The following is a 27,072-nucleotide window of genomic DNA, read 5'->3' on the forward strand; positions in this document are numbered from 1 at the left end:
GGAGTTCTAGTCTTTCTCTGAATCAAAATAACACAGCATGGCTATATAGAATAGTGGGCAAATTAGCTGCAGCTATGCTGCCTATTCTCCCTGTATGGATGTGTAGCCAAATTTTGCTGTGTAATTAACCATGCTCTGAACCTCAGTGGTTTCAGTTGGCATGGAAGATGTGATCAGATGCAGCGAAATGCTGATATATCTGTGTTAGTAGCGGGTAACGGATGTCTAATACTGACTGCGTGTCAGCTGTTTGCCCGATTGAGCAATGTTACACACAGAGGTGATTCCCGCTACTGATCTCCTTGGTAAGTGTCAAAGGTAAATGCTACAATTCTCAGTCAAGCACCTTATCTACATTATTATATACTATATATTAATATTCCAGCTGAGCAGAGGTTTATTTACCTTCCCTATCCATTCCCCCCTTTTTCCTACGGCATATATACTATTTCAACTAAACTGATTTTAAAGGATTTACCACAATCCACAGGAGGGTGTGCATTAGTGAGGCATAATGACTGAGCCGCTGATAGACCCACCTGTGCTGGAGCAGGGATATCCTTAAGACCTGACATGTTGGGGCTCCCTGAGGACTGGAGTTGGGAAATATTGCTCTAGGGGGTGTCTCTACTAGTACACCTGTTTCTTGTATGTATGTGTATAGGTGTTTTTATATCCCACTTTATTTTATATCTTGAGTTTATTAAAGAATTTATTTTTTAACTACGTTCATATACCCATCAATACAAGGGGTTACTTATTATTTCATAGTATATTTTTTCCAGTATTATCTTCCACATCTCATTGTGTGACCAGTCCTGTTGGTGTATCTATATTGAAAATGTCTTTCTACATGTAGGAGAGTGCACTGCAAGGGGTTCTTTTGGGGTGTTGCTGCAGTTCCTGCGACAATTTCTCCGTACTCTTTTTTTTGCAATTCTTCACATAAACCCTAGTGCAACCCATCTACGGTAATAGGTTGAGCGGATGTGTCCACAGTAACGTTCCTGTAGATCTAAAACCCCGGAAAAAGCTTCTGTTGTGTGGCTCTTTCTATAGGAAATACTCTGTTGACCGCTGCAGTGTGCCTGACCAGTAACATCAACACGCCAGCAGATCTGTACATGTCAGAAATCTTAAAGGAACTTTATTTCTGCATATCGCACCTGTGGCTTAATTTGTCTTGTCTCTGATGCCTAAACACATAATGAATGACTGGAATGTGAGGATATTGGAAATCTTTGTAGGAGAGGGTTAAACAAATACATCGAAACAACATGTGAAGATAAATCACATTGAAAGAGAAGCTGATTGATATAGATTTCAAAAGTAATGTTGACACAGCAGTTACCAACCACATAGTGGAGAGTCATTGTTAATGTCCTCGTTTTACAACGAATGGCTTATCCAACGCTGTGCAATGCAAACCTATGTTCATTTTTACAATGCCAAAACGGCTTATCCAACGCTCGTTACGACGGTTTGCAAAGTTGTTTATGTGTATATAATATATATATTATATAATATTATACTATATAATATATTATATATATTATGTTATATTATATATATAATACAGTATATACACTATATAATTTATGTGTGTGCTGCATATCTTATTGCCAGCGTAAAATATTTGGTGTATTTTAGTGATAAAAATGCCTTCAGGAATGGAACCTTTAATTTTAAACAATGTTCCTATGGGAAAAAGTGTTTCGCTTTAAGACATTTCGCTATCCAACGCCATTTTGACTAACGCATTGTGTCGGATAACCGAGGACTGCCTGTATGTGGTTGTGTACACACATATTAAAGCAGCAGTTCAAGCAATATCCTACATGTGTGTTTTCTCAAGGTAGAGGTTTATCTCCACTCTTTGGCCTGGAATGCACCTATACCGCTCCGAATTAAAGGTTTAAGGATACAAGGATTGCTGATTTGGTAAACACGTGATTTTTTTTCTTCCGATTATGTTATGCTCATGAATCTAAAAAGTAGCAGTCCTCACACAACTGGAGGGCAAAGCCACCGTATCACCGTATTGGTCATGGTCCCAAGGCTCAACAAAGTATCCGTCCGTTCCTCCTTCTCCTACCGTGCACCCCAAAACTGGAACAACCTACCAGAGACTCTCACATCCACCACCAGTTTAAGTTCTTTCAAAACTAAGGCTGTCTCACATTTTAATCTGGTCTGTAACTGTTTCATAAGCCTATAACATATATTATCTGTAACTGTGCATGCAATGTCTTGTATATAATGTATACCCTGTTCATTTATGTAACTGTATTTGTAACCATGTATTATTTGTCATTCTAACTCTGTGCCCAGGACATACTTTACAACGAGAGGTAACTCTCAATGTATTACTTCCTGGTAAAACATTTTATAAAAAAATTAAATGATTAAGTATTGTAGTTTCTCTAGTAATGATTAGCTGATTATAGGCGATTTAACGCCACTTCTATTGTGTGTAACTGTGAAAATGACGTAGGAAATAAAGTGTACCTACAGTATTTTCATGTTGCAAATGTTGGTGGGTCTGACTCGTTCCCTAATTGCTTCTTGCCAAAATCACTCGCTAACACGAGCAGACTTCAAGGGATGCAACATAAATGGGACTTTCTTGGCATCATAATGTCCACTGGTCATCCTCTTGCTTGTCCTTTGCTGCTCAAAGCAGAATAGTCTGTAATTGACTATAATTGACCTGCCATTGGCAGTGAGTAGGGTGATATCTCACACCTTAAAACGATGTCCCAGATCCTCAGAGGTCAATGAACTCTGTGCTAATAACGGACCATTATCAAAGTCCTTAATGGACGTTATTTTCCCTGAGGTTAATACATATCTCTACAAAGCTAATTATATGCTAAAACAACAGCTGCTGTATGTTACATAGGCTTAATGCCATGTTAAGTTAGCACTGCCGTGCGCTAGCTTCAAATAACTTGGTATAACGCAGAGCTTCCTATTTTACCAGAGTCCCAAGCGTTAAGTAGAACTATGTGGATATGCATTGTTCAGGGGAACGCCTCTTTGGCATTTCATCAGCACGGACAACCTTTATACACAATGCAACTCCCTTCCTGGACCAAAATGTGATTAACATTAGACATTAATGAGCTTTGCAAATACATGTTAATGATTAACTCAATAATGGACCTCTGTGTATCTGGGCCAAAGTATTTATTTGTGTGTGTTTTCACACAATGGTAAGTAAAGAAAAAACATGTACTGGGGATAAGCCAAAAAGATCTGTATTAACCTATATTAGGAACTTACCACAAGTAACTGTGTGGTGCAGGCAATAAAGCCACAACAATAATCTGGATCAACAGCCAATAATGAAAGCACAGTGCATGTGAGTAGACAAAACGTGAAGCACAGGAAGCTGTGTATATACAAATGTTCAAAAAGTAATCAGCGAGGGGGGTGGGGGCATAGGGATGGGAGGGAAACGGAGGAAAAAACAAGGGTATTGTTTTTTTTTTTTTTTTTTTTTTAAACCAGATTACCCTGGTGTTCCTGTGATATGTATTGTTACCCCTTATGGGAGTTTGAGAGTTCTTGGCATAGTTTATTCTGTTGGCTTATTCTGCTGTGTAACTATTCTTAACGGCATAATGTTACCCCTGATGGGATTTTATAGTTCTTTAGCTAGTTTATCCGGATAACTTACTCTACTGTGTAAAATATGCAGAATGTTTATATTACATGGTGTTTGGAACCTTATCCCACAGGACGCACACTGGGTTGTGAGGATGCAGTTCTAGTGTGTCGCTGAGCTATCCTGCTTTTATGAATACTTATACAGTATACTGTACCATTCTTCTGGTGTCACACTAGCCTAGTATTTGTATTAGGACATTTTATTGTCAATATACTTTTCTGTCACTCCTAATAATAGACAAATAGAAATTGTCCCTGTCTTTAGTATTAGATTTTATTTAGCACTAAATGGGCTAAGGCAGAGGAGCGCAAACCTTGTCTTTGGTATCAAATGACGCCACGGGGTCACGTGACCACGTGGCGTCATTTGATGCCAAATTGCCATGGCTGAAGAAAAGGTAAGGGACGTTCCAGAGGCCTCATGCTTTCCCTCCACATTAATTTAAATGCCTTGGGGGAAGAGCGCAGGGCCTATGCAACCAACGCACTCCCCCCTGAAAAATCTTCTGCTCCCCAGATTGCGCACCCCTGGGTTATGGCAAAGTATGAGTGCTTGCTGAGCGCTCTGTTTGCTGCAACTTCATTCTCTGAGAAAATGTGGATAGCCCTCGCGAAATGCGTTGGAAATGTGGTCTAGTGCAGCCTCCCAGTCAGACACCAGCATGTGTCATAAGTCCAGGGTGACCAGAAAGCCGACAGCACTGGTAGCAGCAACAGACGATGAGTCCACCAACGTTGACGAGAACCAGTCAAGCTCCAGGATGAGGGATGCACTTTTCTTTTGTTATACTTGGATCGCAAATTTTGTTTGTGAATGCAATTATTTTCTAAGTTAAAGTGCTATATCCACCATGATAGGCTGGTCTGTGTATGCTTCTATCTTTTAAAATGTAATTGCGGCATGACATGACGTTGTGATGTCAGAGGACGCCGGACACCAGGTAAGAGAGGGGGACGGGGAGAGAGAGAAGCAAGTGGAGCGCAGAATGAAAAGTTTGAGCACCTCTGCCCTATATCATACTTAGATTTTTTTATATGGAACAAAAGAATTGTACCAAAAAAAAAAAAAGATACGTATTTTATCATTTTTGTAGGCTGTTCCTTTATATTTAACTATTTGGTTTTCTTGCTGCATGTTAAGTACCCTCATGCTCTTCTTGTTGGCCCCTTGACCACAGGGCATGCAGAAATCTGAGGACATTGTTACTGGGTTGGAGGAAACAAGATGAATAATAACTTCCCTTTCTCACAGTATTCGCAAGTGATTGAAAATACTTACAAGTCTATTTTATAAAGAATCAATCAATCACCCACATGTAACCCATTAAACCATTCCTGAAGGGACACCATGCTCAACGTGCTATTCCCCTTTTATTACATGAATAAATATATATTATTACTAAGTGCATGTGCTTACCATTGCATAGCTTATAAATTATTTATTTCAGAAAAAATAGTAAAGAAGACTTTCGATGACTGCGCTTTTGCTTAACTGCAACAGTAAATATTAATGCCAGGGTTTGAATCTGTAACAAACAGAGAGAATGTGCAAGGTTGTTTTTTTTTTCCCATCTGATGCAAGCAGTGACAATCTCTTTAAAAAAAAATAAAAAAATTATATATATATAGCAAATATTCCTGTATGCTCATTTGCATGTCTTAGGCAGGTCTGCAACCCCGCCTTTCACCATTATCACCCAGTACACAGCACTTCCACTGCTGCAAGGGATTCTGGGAAATGACATGCAAATGGGCACATATATATATATATATATATTATCCCCCAAGCTAACACACACAGTAGCTCAGTATTAAATCTTGAATGAATATATGGTTTACCCCATTACTTCTAAAGATGCTAGCTGAGCACGGCAGGAAGAGTGTACCTGCTCAGTTATCAGTTATATTGTGACTACCAGGACTGACTAGTAATTGCTTTGCAAACTGCTGGTTTATAGTAATCATCAGTCTCCCAGCTTAAAGAAAAAAAGCCCCAGACCATAAAATACAAACAAAATAATGCTTCCATTAAGATTTTGTTTCCATGCGAATAAATCTAGTGTTGTTTTTTTATTTGCACCAGTTTTGCAGCCGGGACAATTTAATACGCAGCCCCAGATACGTCAACATTCCCTGCGGCTTTGCTCCTTAGAAAAAGTGAAGGAGTCATGAAATCCGAGTAGTTCAAAGCTACAGAGCAGCGGTGGCCAACTCTAGTCCTCAAGGTCCACCAACACATATGCAATCAGTGGCTCGCTCATAATGACCGAGCCACTGATTATGCCACCTGTGGCGAAACAAGGATATCCTGAAAACCCGATGTGTTGGTTGCCCTTGAGGACCAGAGTTGGCCACCGTTGTTATAGATGAACATTTGAAGTATGGTTTGGCATAAACACAAGACACACACACATACAGCTGATTCAGGGGTTAGGGTACATAAGTTTTCTCTGAGACAGAGAAGATTAACTTCTAGTACGGACTATTCATTTGCTGCGTCACTACCTCTTCTTCCTTCTTGGCCCCTTTCCTGCTACCTGCAGGGGTGATGCAGCGTAATTGCAGGGAGGTCGGAAGAGTGCAGGATCTTTCAGAATGTTTCAAACCCTTCATCTCATTTGATACACTACCTAGGTGCACTAAAGTAGGTGGGTTCCTAGGAGACAGTCATGGTTTAGTACTATCAAAATGTTAGAGGGGAAAAAAGTATTTGATAATTATTCAACTCCTGAAGTGTTCAGTTGATTTACAACAATAAAAGGCATCTGAAATGCCATATAAAAGACCAGGACTGCCATTATCACAGACTGCCACAAATGTGTCTCTTGTGTCTTCCCCGGTTACTTCTCTCCTCTCTGACCTCTCTTACTTCTTTTTGTTAACCCCACAGGATACAGTACCAAGGACCAATATTTCCCCTTCTAAACCAAGGGAACCGCATTGATTTGGGGATTCTGCAGGAGAAAAAAATTAAGGATGGAATCTTGGCACTCAAGAGTTGCGAGAGGCAACTGACGCTGAAAAGAACAGATATCGGGTATATACTCAATCCATGTTCAGAGGTCGGATTTGTAGTCCAAGTGTTAGAATGCCACAACTCATAATGTTCCTTCCTTTTAATTGGAATAGAATTTGGACTCAAGTCTGATGCCACCATGATCTGGATATTATGACATCAGGGTTCTATATTATGGTTCTATTACTTAAGTTGCATTATCAGAACTTAGACCCCTATTCAATATAGAAAAACAACATTGCTAATAGTACTCGATGGAGAAACGCATATATGTGCCTTCGTTGTATATATCCAAATGAAAGCATGAATCATAGATAAAGGGAAAACAGCTACCCGTGCCCCACAAACGTAAGTAACAGTATTAACGCCTTCCAGGAACCCGGGATCTTTAATGTTCAGTCTTCGCTTCATAAAAACCCAGAATCTTACTGTATATCCTGCAAGCATGCGAACTGTGATGAAGGGTTCAAAATATTGCAATACACCGTCAAAAATGTTATGCATAGTAACACCAAATAATACAATAAATCTAAAAATATTGTTTATTAAATCATATTAAAAAAATTGACAAACAGTCCTCTAATCCGTTATGTGACTCAAGGGTGCTTTGAAACAGGTAGGTCTGTTTGTCAATAAAAATCAAGAAATATCCCTGTATACCCTTCCTTTCTAAAAAGATGCCTAAGCTTTTTCTTAAAGCGATCTAGTGTATCTGCCATCACAGTCTACATGGGTAATGAATTCCACCTTTTAAGTGCCCTTACTTTAAAGAACCCTTTACTCATAAGTCAGACCTTCCATCTCCTTCATTAATTTGGTGGTTCTTCTCTGTACTTTTCTAGTTCCATAATATCTTTTTTATGGAGTGGTGGCCAAAACTGTACATAACCAAGTAGTCTTACTAAGGATTTTGCAGTAGCAACATTTTGGCTTTTTTCCCTTCCATTCATTGTCTGTTTTATGGAAGATAATATTTTATTTGCCTTTGTACTGTAGCTACTGCCTGACATTGAGCACTATTGCTAAGCCTGCGGTCTACAAGCACTCCTAAATCGTTCTCCATCAATAATTGACCTATTTTTTCCCATTTAATTTGTAAATTGCCTGTTTTAGTCTTGTTTTCCAAATTTATAACCATACATATATCTGTATTGAACCTCATCTGCTATTTCCCTGCCCAAATTGCCAGTTTATCCAAGCCCTTCTGAAGAGGAATTACAGCCTGCTCTGATTTTACTACCTTACATAATTTTGTGTCATCAGCAAAGATGTTCTGTCCTGTGTTTCCTTCTGTGACTCTCTGCATGTGCATGAGCCACCGGCAAGTGTTGCTCGCGCATGCACATGAGCCACCAAATGCTGATCGCGCATGTGCACGAACAGCCAGCAACATTTTTGCCCGGTGGCCCACGCTAGCCCAGCTACGCCACTCATCCTGCATATGGTTATGATATTATTGTGCAGTGTCAAATTCTAAGATACAAGTTGTTACCAATATTCCTGGAAAAGCAGGTAAAGGAGAATATTTTTTGTTAACAGGACTTGCTTAGGGACAGCTAGTCTCACTTAGGGGATAAGTAAGAATACCTGTGTGAGCAGGAACATTATCCTGCATATGACTTAGGTCTAGTTGCAGAATGCCAGAGACAAAAAGTCGAAGTATTTTGCATGAACAGTGATCAGACAATCGCAGCGATCTTAATTAGCTGTAATGAGTGAAGGGATCTGTTACATGGCAGTGCTGCAGCGCACTGAAGCAGGGATACTGTACTGCATACTGTATATCCATGCACTGTGGCAGTGTCCAAACGTCAAGATGTTACCTATATATCGATGAAAAAGCAGGTAAGTGAAAGTGATTTGCTTAGAGATAGCTAATCTCACTTAGATAATAAGTACAGATCCATGTTTAATTGTCGCATTTAAATACCGGCTTGAAGTACAAATACTCTAGCTTGCTACAGTGTAACTGCGCTCTGAATCAGAGCAGGGTGACGTGCACTAATTACAGCTAATTGCGATTTATCTGATCACCGTTCAGACAAAAGATTTAGATTTTTTTGACTGCGACATTCTGCAACTAAACCTAAGTAATTATAATTCTATTCAATACCTATATGACTGACATCATCCTGTATGTGTGTTATATTCAAGTGCACCAACACTAATGGGATTTTTGACTTGGAACTAACAATCTGAGCAATCAACTCATTTACCTTGTAACTAAGGCCTCGGGTATCGCGCTGGTGCTTACCAGTGAGCCCCTACAGCCGCAATGAGAGCGGCTTTAGTAGGGGCTCGCCTACGCTTCCGCAAGTGTGCGGAAGCGTAGGTCTTATACAAAATTTAGATTTGGCGCTCGCCGGAGAGCAGGGCCGGTCACGTGAGCGGTTAGCCCAATGAGGGCGGACCAGCTCCGTGACGTCACTGGCCCGCCACCCCCTCCCGACACGCCCCCCCCCCCCCTCCGACACGCTCCCGGAAGGCGCGCGGACCAAGGTCAGGGAAAGCACTCGCTTTCCCTCAGCCTCAGCGCGCCTCAGCAAGCAAAAAGGCACCCTGGACGCAGCCTTAGGCCTCGTCCAGGGTTGCTGCTTGCTGGCGGAGGCGCGCTGAGGCGTGCTTCCGCTCGGCACTGAGCCCCTACAGCCGCAATTAGAGCGGCTTTAGTAGGGGCTCGCCTATGCTTCCGCAAGCGCGCGGAAGCGTAGGTCTTAGAAGATTTTTAAATTTCAGCGCTCGCCGGAGCGCAGGCCCAGTCACGTGAGCGGTTCGCCCAATGAGGGCGAACCAGCTCCGTGACGTCACTGGCCCGCCCCCGACACGCCCCCTGACGGCGCGCTGTCTAAGGCCAGGGAAAGCACCCGGTTTCCCTGAGCCTCAGCGCGCCTCAGCACGCCAGCGGGGAGCTTGGCTGAGGCCTTAGAGTTATACACTGTGCAGTCACCCTGCTCTGATTCAGAGCACAGTTACACTGAAACAAGCTGCAGTTACAAACAAAGTATTTTCACTTCAAGCCGGTATTTGAATGAGGCAATTAAAGAGGAATATGTTTTTGTATCTGAAAATTTGTAATCTTGTACCTAATAGATTTTTTTTCTACCATTCATACACACTCCCCCTCTCTCTCTCTAGAGGAGACACTCCTCTATATCTCTTCCCCCCCCTCACACACTGATACCCCCTCTCCACCGAATCTCTCTCCCCCCCCTCTACCGACTCTTTCCCCCCCGTCACTGACTCTCCCCCAACTCCACTGACTCTCTCTCCCCCTGACTCTGTCACCCACACTCTCCCTCTCTCTCCACATTCTCCCTCTCTAGCCCCATACTCTCCCGATGCTCTCCCTCTCACCTCTCTCCCCCTACACTTATCCCATCTCACCAGCCTCTCCCTCTATCCACACTATCACTCTCCCCACACGCTCTCGCTCCCGCTCTCCACACACCCTCACTCTCCCCACACTCTTCCTCTTTCCACACTCTCCCCACATTTTCCCACATTTTTCCACACTACCCCTCCATCTCCCCTCCTTTCCCACTCCCTCTCTCCACCCTTTCCCCCTCCCTCTCTCCACCCTTTCCCCTCCCTCTCTCCACCCTCTCCCCCTCCCTCTCTCACCACCCTCTCCCCCTCCCTCTCTCACCACCCTCTCCCCCTCCCTCTCTCACCACCCTCTCTTCCTCCCTCTCACCACTCTCTCTTCCTCCCTCTCTCACCACTCGCTCTCCCTCCCTCTCTTACCACCCTCTCTCCTCCCCACTCTCACTCTCTCCTTACTCTAGCCACACACTCCCTCTCTCCACAATCTCCACACCCTCTTCCCACACTCTCCCTCTCCCGACAGTAAGTGTGTGGTGTAAGTAAGTGTGTGTGCGGGCAGGGCCACCGACAGGGGTGGAGAGCTGGAACAAGTGTTCTGGGCCCGGTAGCTGCGGGGGGCCCAACTTCTTTGCCCGGCTGCTGGTCCTCTCGTTGCCACCAGGCCCTGGCTCTCCCCAGCTGCGGGCCTCCCTTACTGACACTAACACTCTCCCACACTGAGCTGCTGGTGCGTGCCGGGCCTGGGTGTGCTCTGGGCCGGGCTTTCGGCATGCACCGGCATGAGAGAGAGGCCCGACACGCACTGGCATCAGAGGCTTGGCATGGGACAGTCAGTGAGGAAGGCCCGTAGCTGGGGAGAGCCGAGCCCGGTGGCAACGAGAGGACTGGCAGTCGGGTAAAGAAGTTGGGGGAGAGCCAGGGCAGCAGAGGCCTGAGACCATTCCTAAGGTAGGTAAGTTTTTTGTATTTATTTAGAGGGTTTTTTTTGTATGCATTTGGGGGTGGGGGGTTTGTAAGTATTTAGGGGCTGGGGGGAAGTTGGTATGTATTTTGGGAGGTGAGGGGCGGTTTGGTGTGTATTTGGAGGGTGAGGGGGGTTTGGTATGTATTTGGGGGTTGAGGGGGGGAGTTTGGTATGTATGTGGGTGGTGGGAGGGTTTGGTATGTATTTGGGCATAGGGTTTTTTTGTATGTATTTGGGGAGTGGGAAAGTTTTTTGTATTGGGGGTGTTTTTTTTTGTATATATTGTGGTGGGGTTTGTGTGTTTGTAGGGGGAGGGGGGAAGGAATGAGTGTGAGGAGGGGGAATTAAGTGAAAGTGTGGTAATTGATGAAGGGAGGGTGAGTGAGAGGAGAGTGGGGTGTAAGGATTCAGGGAGTAAGAGTAAGACTGAGGGGAGAGAAATACATACGAGGTGATGGGGAGGGATTGAGTGAGAGTGGGGTAATTGATGGAAGGGGGAAGAGTGAGAGGTGAGACAGAGGGGAGAGAAATACATGGGAAAAGGGAGGGGGAAATAGAGGGGGCTCACGAGGTGTGAAATGGGGGGGCTTGCAAGACCGCCGACACGGGGAGCAGTCAAAAATCTAGTCCTTGGCACCGGGAAATCTGTCTGTGGCTGTGTGTGTGGGTAAATAAGTGTGTTTGTGTGTGAGTGTGTGTGTGGGTAAGTTAGTGTGTGTGTGGGTGGGTAATGGTGTGAGGGTAAGCAACTGTGTGCGAGTGGGTAAATGTATGTGTGGGTAAGTAAATGTGTGTGGGGGGGAGTGGAAGTGTGTGGGCAAGAGTATGTGGGCGTGTGTGGTGGGGTAAGTAAATGTGTGTGTGTGTGTGGGGGGGAGATGTATATGTGTGTGTGTGTGTATGTGTGCGTGGAGGGGTGTGTATATGTGTGCGTGGAGGGGTGTGTGTGTGGGTAAGGGAATGTGTGTGTGGGGGGGGGGGGTAACCAAGTGCGGGTGGGTAGGTATGTGTGGTTAAGAGTATGTGGGCAAGTGTGTGTGTGTGTGGGGGGGATAAGTGTTTGTGCGTAAGTATGTATGTGTGCATGGAGGTGTGTGTGTCTGTGTGTGGGGGGGGTGTAACTAAGTGTGGGTGGGTAGGTGTGTGTGGGTAAGTAAATGTGTAATGATAAGTGTGTGTGGGTAAGAACGTGTGTGTGTGGGGGGGGGTTAAGTGCGTGTATGTAAATATATATATGTTTATTAGACCTGAAACTAATGCGGTTCTGCGCCAGAGACCCCCTGCTACAGTACACTGTTATTAAAATTTAAACAAAAACACCTTCATTACCTTAGCGGCTAGCCGCTAAGGCAATGAAGGGGTTAAACCTGCTTGTTTTTATTTAAATGTTGTGTATTTTTGGTGCTTGTTTTATTTTTACGTTGCCCATTGACATCCATAGTGGCAAACCATGCCCATATTATATGGACATGGTGTACCATTGTGCCAATCAATGGGTAGAGGGTGGAAATAGTTGCCCCGGGGAGGGTGTTTAAGCATCCCGGGTGGCTAGCGGGGGAGGGGAGATAAAGAAAAGATAATGTAATGATTAAGATAGAGAAGAATCCCCTTAATGCGGCATTGAGACACATCCTATAGTATATAAAACTTAAACTTTTAATATTCCTGATAAAATATAGGTGTTTGGGATGAAACAATAAACAAATAATAAATATAATTAAAAACGGAGAGTAAGTGCGAGGGCGGGATAATGCTGAAAAATAATTTTGGCTTTAGTGGGTCTATTAAGGTAACTAATGTCAACCCTGCCCACAAGTATAGCAAAATACAATATCTCCTGCTATATTGGCTGGATTCTTTGACCTCCTGCTTGTTACAAACTCTGTTACTGGTGTTTCCAGCACCAATATTTCTGTAACTCGGTGGAGGAGTTTATATAGCCACAATATATTCAGTTGGTAACCAGAACATTGTACCCATTCTTGATACTATTAGGATAGCATTGTTGTGGTTACCAACTGAATATATTGTGGCTATATAAACTCCTCCACTGAGTTTCTCCTCCACCATTTCTCGAATTGGTTTCCCCAAGATACTTTCAACATTTGTCGCGACAGACTAATGACCAATCCGATTAACACAGCAGGGGTCACTGCTGTGTTAATCCTACCGGGGTCTACCGTTCTGTAAGAGACGCACAGTAAGAGAGAGGCTGAATCAGTCACTCTACCTGCGTGCCTCTAACAGGCGATCGTGGGGTTTTTATTTCATTTTAACACTACAGTCTTGTAGCAGGGGGTCTCCGGAGCTGAACCGCATTAATTTTCAGGTCCGGGGACCCCCTACTTCCTGAGATACAGGCCCCATTATGGGGTGCCGGTATCTCTCCTGCAATGTTAAAATCCCATGTGACCCACAGGATTTTAACATGGCGGGGATACCGGCACCCCATAATGGGGCCTGTAACTCGGGAAGTAGGGGATCCCCGGACCTGAAATCAATCAATGTATACTTGATAATATGCACACTATGACCTCGTTGTGGATTTTATATAGGTGAAACAGGACAAACAGTAATACAAATAATGATCTTGCATTGCCACTTTCCTGTGAAAGAAGCTGGATGACGTACTGTAAAGGTGACATCTCACCGGTCTTCAGCATGGTTCAAGAAGACAAAGAAAGTGGTATCAGGATTTATTGGTCACAGCACTATCACATAACCTATTAGTACTGTATGTATTCTCCACATCAAGGCCTCTTACTTTACTGAGGGTCAAATAAATAATTACCCAAAACAACCTGGAGTGACATTAAGAACTAAATGACTCCTGTCTAATTCCATTTCACGTATGAAAGTACCGGCACACCTGAGGTCTTTCAAAAAATGAATAACTTTAAATATTGGTGGCTCGATGTTTCAGTCAAGAACTCAGACCTCTTGTCAATGTCAGCCCACAGTGAATGCTCACACCTGTATGCAAACCCAGGTGAGACCTACGTAGCTAATTGCCATCAAACCCGTGTGGCTCATCTATTGGTAACTATGTAATCACATAAAAAATTGAACCCTGGAGTGAGAACTGGAATAGCTAGCTCTGAAACTTTATAATAGTGCTGTTAAAGTTACAACCCGTCTGTATTGATAATGCAGTAATCTCCCGCAGCAATACACATTGATAGTGATAGAAAAAATAAAGTAAACTCTGGACTGTGTATTCGAAAAAGACTATTGTATATTGCGCTTCTAATTATATTTGGGTACATTCCATATACTTTTCCTGTTACAATATGACAGAAACACATTGATGTTATATAGTTAGTTCACCCAGCTCAAATGTAAAGCTATGCAAAATATTTTGATCAAGTGTTTTGCTAAATTGCTTTTCTTCCTATTACTGTATCTATACTTGTTATGTATGTGTTCAATGCAACAGACTGTATCCAATACCTCAACCACATATATCAACTAGTTATATTCTTAAAAATCCTGCTCCTTCGTGATAAAGTCCAAGGGAACAGTAATAATAAGGGAATCCATATCACCAAGTAAGCTCCGCTTGTCTTTTCGCCAGCCCTGCGCAGTCCAGCTGCAGCTTTTCCCGGAAGAAGCTGTCTGTGGCGAAACAGACGTCGGATTGCTGCTGGGACCGGGCCTCTTATCATCTTATGCCATCTTCCTTTACTGATGAGTGACGAGTGGCTTGACTGCACAGGGCTGGCGAAAAGACGAGTGGAGCATATCTGGTGATATGGATTTCTTTATTATTACTTTCAGTCAACCGTCAAGCTTGGCTATGCTCTGCTACACAGGCTGAGATTCAGCTTGCCTGCTTTTCGTTACTGTCTTTATGCCACATCTGAACTGTTTTATATGACCACATACAGTACTTATGTGGCACGGAAGATGTGTACATTGCCAACACCCGTTACAACCACAGATAGGTTCGGGACTATGTCTACTGACATCCATACTGTATGTGCTAATAGTGCTCAGGAGATCTGCTTGCACAGATTGCTACTGTGCTTATACACAACTGCTACTATTCATCTCTCCCTGGGAGTTTGTGTTAACCTTTTCCAGTGACTCTCCTGTTCCTTAGTGGGCGTTTTCCAATTTTGATATGCACCATCCACATCACCCTAGGAGTATCTATGCTCTCAACTAGTCTCTGCAGGGACTTTTTGGGTACTTGTCTTATCTTTGGGACATTATAATTTCCTTGGATGCATTTTTTTGACTGGATATTGCCACAGGATATGTTTTCACTGCAGTTCTGTTCATCCATGTGTACCTTCATGTTCAATTTGCATAGATATGCTTCTTAGACCTGCAGGTCATTACTTTCAATGGGAATTTATTAGATCCCATTGTCTGTTAGGGCATTTCTCCTCTATACACACTGTAGAAATCTGCCATGCGCTCCAGGTATAGATGGAATGAAACAGGATATGTGTGATCAGAATGAATCAGAATGGGGAGAGTAATTGGGGAGCATAATCAAATAGGCGACATCCAAGGGGAGGAGGTGGGGTAAAGAAAGGGGGCAGTATAAGTCCTCTATATCTTCAGTTGAATCCCTCTAGTATCCTCCTCCCTCACAAAGAAACAGTGCAATGATGCAGACAGCATGAAAGTACTCACAGGTTCAGGCAGTGGGGAAATCACCTCTCACTGCTAGATGTATATCAAACACAGAGCTCCCACGGTGGGTCAGGCAACGGGAAAAACCAACCTCACAATGCTCTGCATATACTCCCTTCAGAGCTCCCACAGTGGGTCAGGCAACGGGAAAAACCAACCTCACAATGCTCTGCATATACTCCCTTCAGAGCTCCCACAGTGAGTCTGGCAAAGGGGAAAACGCCTCTCAAAGCTTCCTGTGTGCTCCACTCTGTGCGCCTGCTTCAAACTCCTGCAATCAGCAGCACTGCACGTCCGCAGTGTAAGCTCCTCTATATGCTGCAGTCATGTCAGTTGGTTATCATTAGATTTCATTTCTGTCCCTTACATTTTCTGTTCATATTTGTGGGTGCTGTGCTATATTTTTTGTGAGGTTTTCTGTTGGTCGCTGTTTTTGGTCTTTTAATAACCTTTTTTGTATATTTATTATTTATCCGAGTGCTTTATGTGGGTTTTCTTTCTTTGTGTTTTGATATATACACACATACATACATACACATATATATATATATATATATATATATATATACACACAGGGCTCGACAAATGCACTTGGCCGCTCGCCACTGTCGAGTGCTTACCTGAGGCGGGGTCCGGCGGCGTGGTGCGGCGATCTCCGTCTTCTCCCCAAATTGTACTCTTTCCCCTGCAGGTCCTGAAAAAATGGCTGCGCGCATGGCAACGGGACGCGTCGTGATGTCACGTGGCACCATTTTTTCAGGACCTGCAGGGGAAAGAGTACAATTTGGGGAGAAGACGGAGATCGCCGCGCCATGCAGCCGGACCCCGCCACAGGCAAGAGTCGTGAGGGGGAGGGGGTGAAACTTTTTTTGGGGGGAGTGGGTTTTTCCCTAGTTGGTCGAGCCCTGTGTGTGTGTGTGTGTGTGTGTGTGTATAAAAATGTGTATAACCAATCATACTGTATGACTCTTAATATAAACTAAAATGATATTAAAGGAAAACAATTACATTTTAGATCTTAATTTAGTACCTGCGGTGTCACTGTGTTCAAATCAAATATCCATTTAGCTTCCCGTAGCAACAATCTTTTGACATCATCTCCTCTGTTTGGGGATCTCACATGGTCAATAATCATATAGCGTAGGGAAGCTAACTAGTATCCTGGCAACAGGTTTATCAGTCTCTCCTCTGTTGAGGGCTAGCCGGACACTGGAACGATGCTCATTCAGCCGTTGAGAAAACACTAGGGTTAGGGAGTGATCACAAAACCACACCAATTGAAACGAAATAATGGGTGAATATATGGTAATCAAAAAAGTGGGTGCAAACTGTGAACTGAAAAGTGAATCAGAAAAGGAGGGAAGGAAAACACAAAGTGGATGTGTCTCCTAAAAGAATTCACTATACTGCACTCCTACTTAATATAAAATTTAACTTTTAATATATTTACATAATACATATGTTACCAAATCGTTGTATATTGTGCATTAAAAATAAATTAAATTATCAAGAACAAGCGTCCGTGTCAGTGAATGTGCGTTGGAATAACCTCAGACAGCAAATTGTATTCGAGATAGCAGGACACAAGACGCTAATAGTCAGGGTATAAACCCCTCTGGTACACCTATGAGACCAGGTACATGTGTATATATATAAATATGACTAACAGACTCAGTGAATGATTGTATCACGAAAATACTGCAGTCCTGCTTAGACTTATAAACCACAGAGCACTTAGGGATGTTAGTTTAGGGATGTATAACCATCCACTAAGTATAGAAGTGCTACTGATAGTGTGATGATGGAGGGTAAATGATTCATAAATCCAAATTTACTCACTGATGGTTTGAATGCACAAGAAAGACAAGATGTTGTGGATCTTTGTCAACTCTTTGATCAGAATATCCTACCTGACAATGACATCACAGGTCCATTTACACACCTGAAACCCAGGAGTCACTTTACCCCTCCAATTACCACCTGTCCGGCTGTTGAATTGTTTGTCGCCTGCGTAACCAGGGACCTGAAAGCCGAGCCAAAACATTATGTCTGCCAATAATCTTACATCCGACGAAAAAATCGGCCTAAAAGAACTGATGTCTGACAAAGCCTACACAATTAAACCATCTGATAAGGGTGGCAATATCGTAATTCAAGACACTGAAGCCTATGTTAGTGAAAACATGAGGCTTCTTAGCGATAAAGATTGTTACGAGACCCTTGACCATAGCCCAACGTCAGAATATAAATCAGAACTGTTAGACATTCTACAGAATGCTCTTGACACCGATATGATCAGCCGAAGTGAGTTCGATTTTATGTACCCGAAGTCACCCACGGTGGCGACATTCTATACCTTACCTAAGGTACATAAAAGATTACGGTCCCCCCCTGGTCGCCCAATAGTCTCGGGCAATAACTGTCTGTCCGAGGGCAGCAGCATTTACTTAGACAAAGTTCTAAGGGATTTCGTCATTAGTCTCCCTTCGTATGTTCAGGATACGAAAGATACACTAAAGAGACTAGATGGGATCCATGTTACATCTGAGACCATTCTTGTGAGTCTAGATGTAGAATCATTATACACTTCCATTGTTCACAAGAATGGTCTTAATGCTGTCCAATACTTTCTGTCGACCAGGGACCGTAGATTCAACAGACACAACTCTTTCGTCCTTGATCTACTGAATTATGTTCTAACACATAATTATTTTGTTTTTGACGGGCTTTATTACCACCAGACCCAGGGTACCGCTAAGGGCACTGCTTGTGCCCCTACGTATGCCAACTTATACCTGGGCTGGTGGGAGCGTATCCACGTTTTCAATGAGGATTTCTCTGTGTACACTGACCACATTTCCATGTGGATCAGGTACATAGATGACATTCTGCTCCTATGGGAAGGTCCCACTCAACTACTCCATGAGTTTGTGGAGAAATTAAATACTAACACTCTGAATTTGAGGCTCACGACTGTGCTAAGTACCACCTCAATAACATTCTTAGATCTGAACATATATATTGATGGTGAACGTAACATCCAGACAAAGGTTTATAGGAAAAGCACAGCGACTAACAGTCTGTTACTAGCTCAGAGCCAGCACCCTAGAAGCCTCATTAGTGGCATCCCCATAGGCCAGTATCTCCGACTTCGGAGGAACTGCTCCACGACTGAAGAATTTATAGTACAATCTAAAGAACTTCGGTCTAGATTCCTCAATCGTGGCTATCATATTAAAACATTGAATAAGGCTTACCATCGGGCATTACATTGCGATAGGGCTTCCCTTCTGTCTAGAAACAAGACAAAATCTAAGGACAGAACAATTAGAGTCATTGGCACCTTTAACAAACGTTGGTGGGCCATTAAAAAGATATTCGCCAGACATTGGCATCTCCTACAGGCCGACGATGATTTGGCACAGGTTATAGGCCCCAGACCCATGATTACCAGCAGGCGGTCCAAAAACCTACGGTACTCATTAGTGAACAGCCATTTTCAACGTTGCAGAACCACAACTTGGTTGAGCCCTGTGAAGGGCATGTACCGCTGCCAAGGGTGTAAAGCATGCAGACACATAAATGTGGCCAAAGTATTCGCCAATCATGACAACACATCACATTTTTCTGTGGACAGTTTCATTAACTGTCGGACTCCCAACGTTATATATCTTATCACATGCGAATGTGGTAAGAGATACGTTGGAAAAACAACTAGACAACTACGCAGACGTGTTTTGGAACACATTAATTCCATTAAACACTCTGCTGAAACATCTGTTGCCAGACATGTGACACAATACCACAATGGCGATACCAATGCCATTAAATTCATGGGCATTTACCAGCTGAAATGTCCCATGAGAGGGGGCAATATTGACCAATCCCTGCTTCGGATTGAAGCAGAATGGATTTTCAAATTAAAAACCAGGAGCCCCAATGGACTCAATGAGGGGTTTACTTATACACCCTTTATTTGATCAGGAAGGTTCTCCTGGTTAGACTTTGCTATCTATCCTGTGTTTTCTTGTTGTATTTAAATGGTCTACTCATATACTATATATACTTTTATATACGAGCAGCCACATTATTCTCCATGCCCATTGTGTTGTTTCCCAGCTTTTGATATTGAAATATATTAAATATTACCACTATATTAATGACTATATTACCAAAGTTCTAAACCCAGCGTTGGGCTTAGTCGTTATGTATGCTATATGTGTGTAGAATAGTAATTATACAATAAAAATACCACGCAAAAATTGCTATATACATATACATAAATTGTTTTTTATTTTTCTTTATTCATCCTATCACTACCTCCAAGCCTGACACATTGAGCAGTATATTACTATGGGGGAGTATATACAATCTAATTTTTGCAATTATACTCTGCACAAAATATTTCCATAAGGTACGATAGACCCTTACCCACCATTTATTGATTATTATCTGTCATATATTCATTAATACCCCTTTTTTACTTGCCAACATATAGGGTATGAGCTTCTTAAGATTATCTACTATCTATATATCTAAAGCTCTATATGTACCCTTTATGGCTTGGCTGTATATCATGGGCATTTGCAACTATATTGGATGAGGACAGATCGATTGAACAATCAGAATCACATTGTGTATTAATAAGGCTAAATATTTCTAAGTGCCCACGCATGCGCGATATGAACATTTTCATTTATTATTTTTGATGAAATTTTCTAAGTCCCGACGCATGCGCACTGCGCGCGATCACGGATGGCAGCAAGCCATATAATTTTGAAGTCCGAACGCATGCGCAACACACCTGGACTATGGCAGTATTCTTGCCTTAGTCTCTTACACATGCGCGTTCATATGAGTGACTTTGGAGCCTCCGTGCATGCGCAGTTGCGCGGACATCGGGCTAGAGCCTTTAAGTCTTCGCACATGCGCGGTGCATAGACTCCGATTTTAGCAACTCTTACTCTAAGTGCCCACGCATGCGCAATACGCTTTATTTTGGTTTGATGGATTTTCAGAGTCCGCGCGCATGCGCATTGGACTCTAATTTCGCCGATCAATGCCATACTAATATAGAAGCCTTAAAAAAGCCTAAAAAACGCTCGAATCAACTCAAAAATTCAGCACTACTGTTGTTAAATGTGTGGGAATGGATACAGATGTTTTAATCAGCATTTTTGAAGTTTGATGGGTTTAGTTTGTTAACTGACCAACTGCGCATGTGCAACAGCTGGCAATTGTTCAATCTGTAATCATGGTACTGCTTGGGTATATAAGGGTTAATTCTTCCTCCCCCCAGCAAATTTGTCCCTGAGGAAGCTCCTTTGCTGGAGGGAAACGCGCGTTGGACGTGCCATGTTGTCAGTCTCCTACTTGGAGCTGCTTTTATGTAGTGTTCTGTAGTCACCTGGCTCTATCTATGTAGATCTAAATTGGTTACTTTTACTAACACTCAGTGTGCAAACCTTCCTGCTTTCTACATGACATGTTCATTTGGAGTGTGCTGTATAATGATTCACTGACCAAAATGCTGTGAACAATTGCTTCACTATGCTATGAATCATTTACCCTCCATTATCACACTATCAGTAGCACTTCTATACTTAGTGGATGGTTATACATCCCTAAACTAACATCCCTAAGTGCTCTGTGGTTTATAAGTCTAAGCAGGACTGCAGTATTTTCGTGATACAATCATTCACTGAGTCTGTTAGTCATATTTATATATATACACATGTACCTGGTCTCATAGGTGTCCCAGAGGGGTTTATACCCTGACTTATACGTCTTGTGTCCTGCTATCTCGAATACAATTTGCTGTCTGAGGTTATTCCAACGCACATTCACTGACACGGACGCTTGTTCTTGATAATTTAATTTATTTTTAATGCACAATATACAACGATTTGGTAACATATGTTTTATGTAAATATATTAAAAGTTAAATTTTATATTAAGTAGGAGTGCAGTATAGTGAATTCTTTTAGGAGACACATCCACTTTGTGTTTTCCTTCCCCCTTTTCTGATTCATTCAGCCGTTCACTGAATGTCCTGTCAGTTTTATCAACATAAATAATATAGAGTACATAACAGATGAGGTGTGGCATGTAACCAGGTGCTTGATCTGTATGGATTTACCAGAGTGGGGATGTTTAAACGGTATGCCATCTATAAGGCCATTTCTGCAAGTTATGCAGCCTCTACATACAAAGCAACTTTTTTTGAGACAGCTGCTTTGTGGAGAATAGCATTTATGTCTCCACTGGGTTTCCCATTACCAAGAAATCTTTATTTTGAATTTTTTTTCCTCCGATAAGCAAAAATAATACGCTTTTGTTGCGTTGATGGCCAAAGTTTTATATCCGTTTGAAGCACATATCAGTTCTTTAGGAAGGATCTTTTAGGACCTTTTGATATCCTGGAAAATGTATTCATCACTGCTAGCCTTGTATTGGTCACCTTGATCTTCCCTTGTAATAGTGAATCCCTATCCAGCTTCAGGGTCCTTTTCATATTGTTATCCACATCTTTGCGATTTGTATTTCTAGTTAGGAATTTGTTAGCCATGATTTTCATCTGTTCAATTTTTTTTCTTCAGGTTGGCCTTTGATTCTTGCTCCTATGACTAATTGAGAGAAAAGTAGACCTTTTTTTGAGCTGAATCGAATGGAAACTCGAAGCCAACAATAGTGTGTTGCGGACAGTAGGTTTGGTGTACAAACTAGTATCCAAATACGTCACCTTTACTAGCTAGAACATCTAGATAGTTAATGCTATTGTAGCTGCAGTTTATTGTGAACCTTATTGGACTTGACACTGCATTTAATGTATTGTAGAATTTCATAAATTCTACCTCCGTACCCAACCAAAGGAAAAATAAATAGTCTATAAATCTATGGAAATGTGGTGTCAGAATTGATGATGATTCAAAATATTTGTCGTTTCATATTGGCCCATAAAAAGATTAGCAAAAGCAGGGGCTACGTTTGAGCCCATTGTTGTGCTTGTCAGCTGTAAATAAAATTGTCTTTCGAATTTAAAGTAATTGCACGTGAGCACCAGGTTGAGTAACTCCAACATTAATGGCAAAGGCAGGCCATCATTCCATGTGGAATAACTATATCAATTATTCCCCTCCATTGTGACCAGTAGTGTGTGTGATGTTCAACATTTTCTTGATAGTTAAGTCTCTTTTAAATAACTAGTGCAGGGGTCTCCACCCTTTAGGGAAGAAGAGCCATTTTATAAAAAAATGTCTTTGTCCAAAATATTTCGAGAGCTGCAACACATGCATGAATATTACCCCCCCCCCCCACAAACACATATATGTACTGTACACACTAGGTATATACTGTATACGCATTAACATACGACAAACTTACTTTAATCAGCATTAGGGAAAGGAAAAAATATGTTGGGGAATCAAATGCATCTCACTATAATAAGTTCTTTTATTTTGTGGTTTTTTTTCCATTGTTTTTCATTGCAAAACAGTTTGTCATTCGTCATTTCCACCCTTGGGCAACAAAACGCAAAATAAATCAAAATATGCTTTGTCCTGTGTATTTATTTACTCCCCCTCCCTCCTCTCTCACTCAATCCCCCAACACACTCAATTCACCCGCTACACTCAATACCCCCCATCCCCCTGCCCTCCTCACCTACAGTATACTGTAAATAGATAAATAAATAAATGAAGAAAAAGTCTATCATAGGAATCGAACCTGGCAGAGACTAAATTATTTGTGTGTGTGTGTGTGTGTGTTGGGGGGGTCCAAACCCTAAGAACTATTTATATGTGAAAGGGCAGCGTGGCTTCCCTTTCTGGTGAATAATCACTACATTAGGGATATGCCCCCCTCCCCCAATACATACATACACTACCCCCCCCCCAAATAAACACACACTACACCCCCCCCCAAATACACAAACACATTTTCAGCCTCTCTCCCTCACTGTCCTACCGGTGGCTGCACGGGGCCCCGGCTCTTGCTGGAGTCGAGCCTCTTGCACCCCCTCATACATATTAAAAAAACAGACACCTTGGAGATAGTCTCTGGCCAGGCCTGGGGCTGCGGGAGTCCCGGCTCCCGGTCCTGTAGTTGCCCCTGGGCCCCGGCTCTCCCTCACTCTGTCCCACACGAGCTTCTGACATCAGCACGTGCCAGGCCTCCCTCTCATGCCGGCGTGCACCGGAAGCTTACTTCTGGCGCACTGACGTCAGAGAGGCCCGGTGCGCGCCAATGCCGAAAGCTCGGGGTGTGGGACAGAGTGAGGGTGAAGCCTGCAGCTGGGGGAGAGCCAGGGCCAGCGGCTACTTTGTCCAGCCGCCGGGAGCCCTGCAGCCACTGGGCCCGGGACACTTGTCCCGGCTTTCCCCGCCTGTCAGGAGCCCTGATTACCAGACCCGGCCAAATCCAGAGACATTATAATAAAATTACACTACTACAAAACAAAGAATACTGTTAGCCTGTAGAAACAGCAGGGGCGTCACTTTCGAAAAATACACAAATTCAAATCTTTAATTATCTTTCCTGAACAATTATTTTCAGAAGGTGAGTGCTCCGACTGCTTACCAGCATACTCCGTGAAAAGTGGATCCGGTATCGATGGGGTTTCCCTTTATGTTTAATTGTTGATAAGAATGGTTAGCAACACTATATGCAGTATCCAGAGGAAACGGAGCGATTTCTGCGCGGGTTGGGTACGACCTCGAGGAAGGAGCCTGAGCATGGAAGGCGACATCGAGGATCGGATTTGGGAGATTTATTATAAGGAGCATGGAGACCCTCTACCTGATAAAGAACCTCCAGGAAGAGGACTGAAGCAGACCTCAGGGTTGACAGAATGGGACATTATAAGCAACCGTCAGAGAGGGAAATCCTCAACGGGTTCCAGGAAAGATGCAAGCCCGAGCACGGAGCCTGCCAGAAAGGAGACAGTCTCAGATCTATGCTTTGAATAACGAGCTGTTCAGCACAGACCAAATCAAGACTGACTCTAACCCTAGTATCGAATCAGACATTTTTGCAACAGTGGTCACGAAGGTCTGTATTCTGCCCCGAATTCGGGGAGCATGACCTGAACTTACCCCAGGACGCAGAGGACTCTCTTTGCACGGGAGGGTTGCCAATCTCATCTTAGACTCAGGTTCAATCTCACTAAAATTATTGTATTTTTATGCAAGGTGGAAATTATATTCTTTTTATGGATTATATGTTCCTGAAAAATGCACTTTGTTCTTTCCTATTTTTTGGGAGGACATGGGTCAGGGGTGCCCAGACTTCCACAAATTAATAGTATGCTGTATTTAACCAATTATGCCATGTTTGTTTGGTGAGTCTACCCAGTCTAGTTTTGAAAGAAGGCTAGACCCACACAAAATATGTATGTTAATGTTAATAGAGATCTGGTACTTGCAATAAGATTCTGTTGATCAAAAATATAGGGAATTTTTTTTTTTAAATAGTTACTACAAAAGTTTAGTCTGATAGATAATAAGAGTTATAATTAAAGTAAAGTTAGGTACATATTTACTAAAATGGTATTATGCGACTGTAATAGGCTGGGTGTTTACAGACTGCCAAAAGTATTTAAAAGTTTAAGGTTATTAGAAATGTTTGGAGGTCACTTTGTTATAAGGACTCTATAGTCTCAATGGATTCGGGTGACCCCAAGGCTTGGACGAAGCGTCGGGGCCCTGGGATGACAAATAGTTAATGCTGGCGCGATATTTGGTGGGCACGCTGATGGGCCTCACGAGCCACACACTCATAGCACCCCCCTTGGGGCCTTAAGCCCGTTTAACACACCAGTTTAAAAGGTTGGGTTAATATTTCTTGACGGCCACCACACTCGATGATGGTTTCCCCCAATGGGAATTCCACATTCATACTCCCACACCTATTTATCCCCTTCCCCTCCTTAATTTTCATCATCACCAAATGCCTACCACAAAAACACTCCTGTTCTAGAAAGCATCCTGAATGGAAAATGCAAAGAAAAGAGCTGTTGATGGACAATATGCCCCTTAAAGATAAATATCATGTCTAATCAGGCCCCAATTAAAATAATTTCACTAAACGTCAAGGGTCTGAATACTAATTTTAAGAGAAGATGGGCTTTAACGGAATTTATACTCTTTCTACTGGAAACCCATTTTGATTCATCATATCCGCCTAATACTTTCAAGAAGTCATTCCCCCAGGTATACTACGCACCTTGCAGTAGCAAAAAAAGGGGTGTGGCTATATTAATAAGACATGAAGTTCCATTCCAATGTAAAGATATATATAAAACGAGCTGGGTCATTATTGATCCAGTACAGTTGTGTTCCTATGTGAAAAAAAATTGTAGTAATTTGAGCGCTCCACCGCAGGATCCGTTTAGTGTTAATATACTCAATATAAAATGCATAAACAGAGGCACAGTACATGAGGCTAGTGGTATACAATAATATAGTAATAGTGAATCACAACGAGGTATGAAGTCCATAAAGAGACAAATGTACCCTGAAGGTAAGAGTAAGTGGGTTGAAGCCAACTCCTCAAAACCTCGTTGGGATAGTTCCTGGACTGCTATTATCAAAAGAGATTCACTTAACAGTATATAAATGATATACTCACATTATGATGTGCCTCTGATATTGCGTGCTGCCAAAAGTAGTGCCAGAGTATACAAAAATAGTATTATGGCGCACAGCCATGAGAGTGGACCCACTCTCATGGCTGTGCGCCATAATACTAGAGTGATTATTACATGTACCTGTTTTTTAAAAGATAAGGTGGGATCAAATGATAATTATTTATAAGCCATGTTGTCATTTCGTTGTAAAAGAATGTGTTCTATATGTAACCCAGGTCTCCAGCAGCTCCTAGAGACCCCCCTCCCTTGGAGCAGCGTGGTCGCGGGTGCCGCCGGAGCCAGCGACGGACCCGACGGCTGCTTCCAAAGGTGGGGGCCGGAGCAGGGAGTAGCGTGCTATCTCCGCGAGCAGGCTGGTAGCCGGGGACGCGATCGGGCCGTTGCTAAGGCCGCGATCGCGTTGCTGCGGTCCCGGCAGCTAGCGAGGAGGGCGCCGCCATTGCGGAGAGACTCGCGCATGCGCAGTGATCGCGCAGGCGCAGGTAAGGCCCCAGAGCTAGGGAGAAGTCGCGCGAGTGTAGGGAAAGTGCAGGAAGGGTTGAGGTGACCTCCAAAGACTCGCGCATGCGCAGGGCAAGTGCGCACGCGGCCCCAATGTATTTGCAGCCTCCACGGGACTACAACTCCCATGAGGCTTAGGGGCAAGCACATCAGGTGCCTCCGTGTGGCCAATAGGGGCCAAGGATCTCCAGAGGGAGCAATAAGATACATTTCGCGCGCTGAGAACGGCAGTTGGAGCTGGGGAGCTGTGAGGGAAGGAAGGGTGCAGAGAGCATGTGCAGCTCCTGCATCGAGTAAGGTCCCCAC

The 27,072-nt window shown here is 43.0% G+C and overlaps 1 protein-coding gene across 1 annotated transcript in view; it reads left to right on the forward strand.

Moving 5' to 3' along the window:
• The window catches only part of LOC142503842 (histo-blood group ABO system transferase 2-like), a 54,743-nt gene that overhangs the window by 13,436 nt on the left and 14,235 nt on the right, over nt 1-27,072 (forward strand). Inside the window, exon 2 of the mRNA XM_075616632.1 lies at nt 6,563-6,709. Within this exon, the coding sequence (XP_075472747.1) occupies nt 6,563-6,709 (147 nt within the window). The remainder of the gene's footprint in view (nt 1-6,562; nt 6,710-27,072) is intronic.

The sequence above is a fragment of the Ascaphus truei genome, chromosome 10 (genome assembly GCF_040206685.1).
Source record: "Ascaphus truei isolate aAscTru1 chromosome 10, aAscTru1.hap1, whole genome shotgun sequence".
NCBI classification, from domain to species: Eukaryota; Metazoa; Chordata; class Amphibia; order Anura; family Ascaphidae; genus Ascaphus; species Ascaphus truei.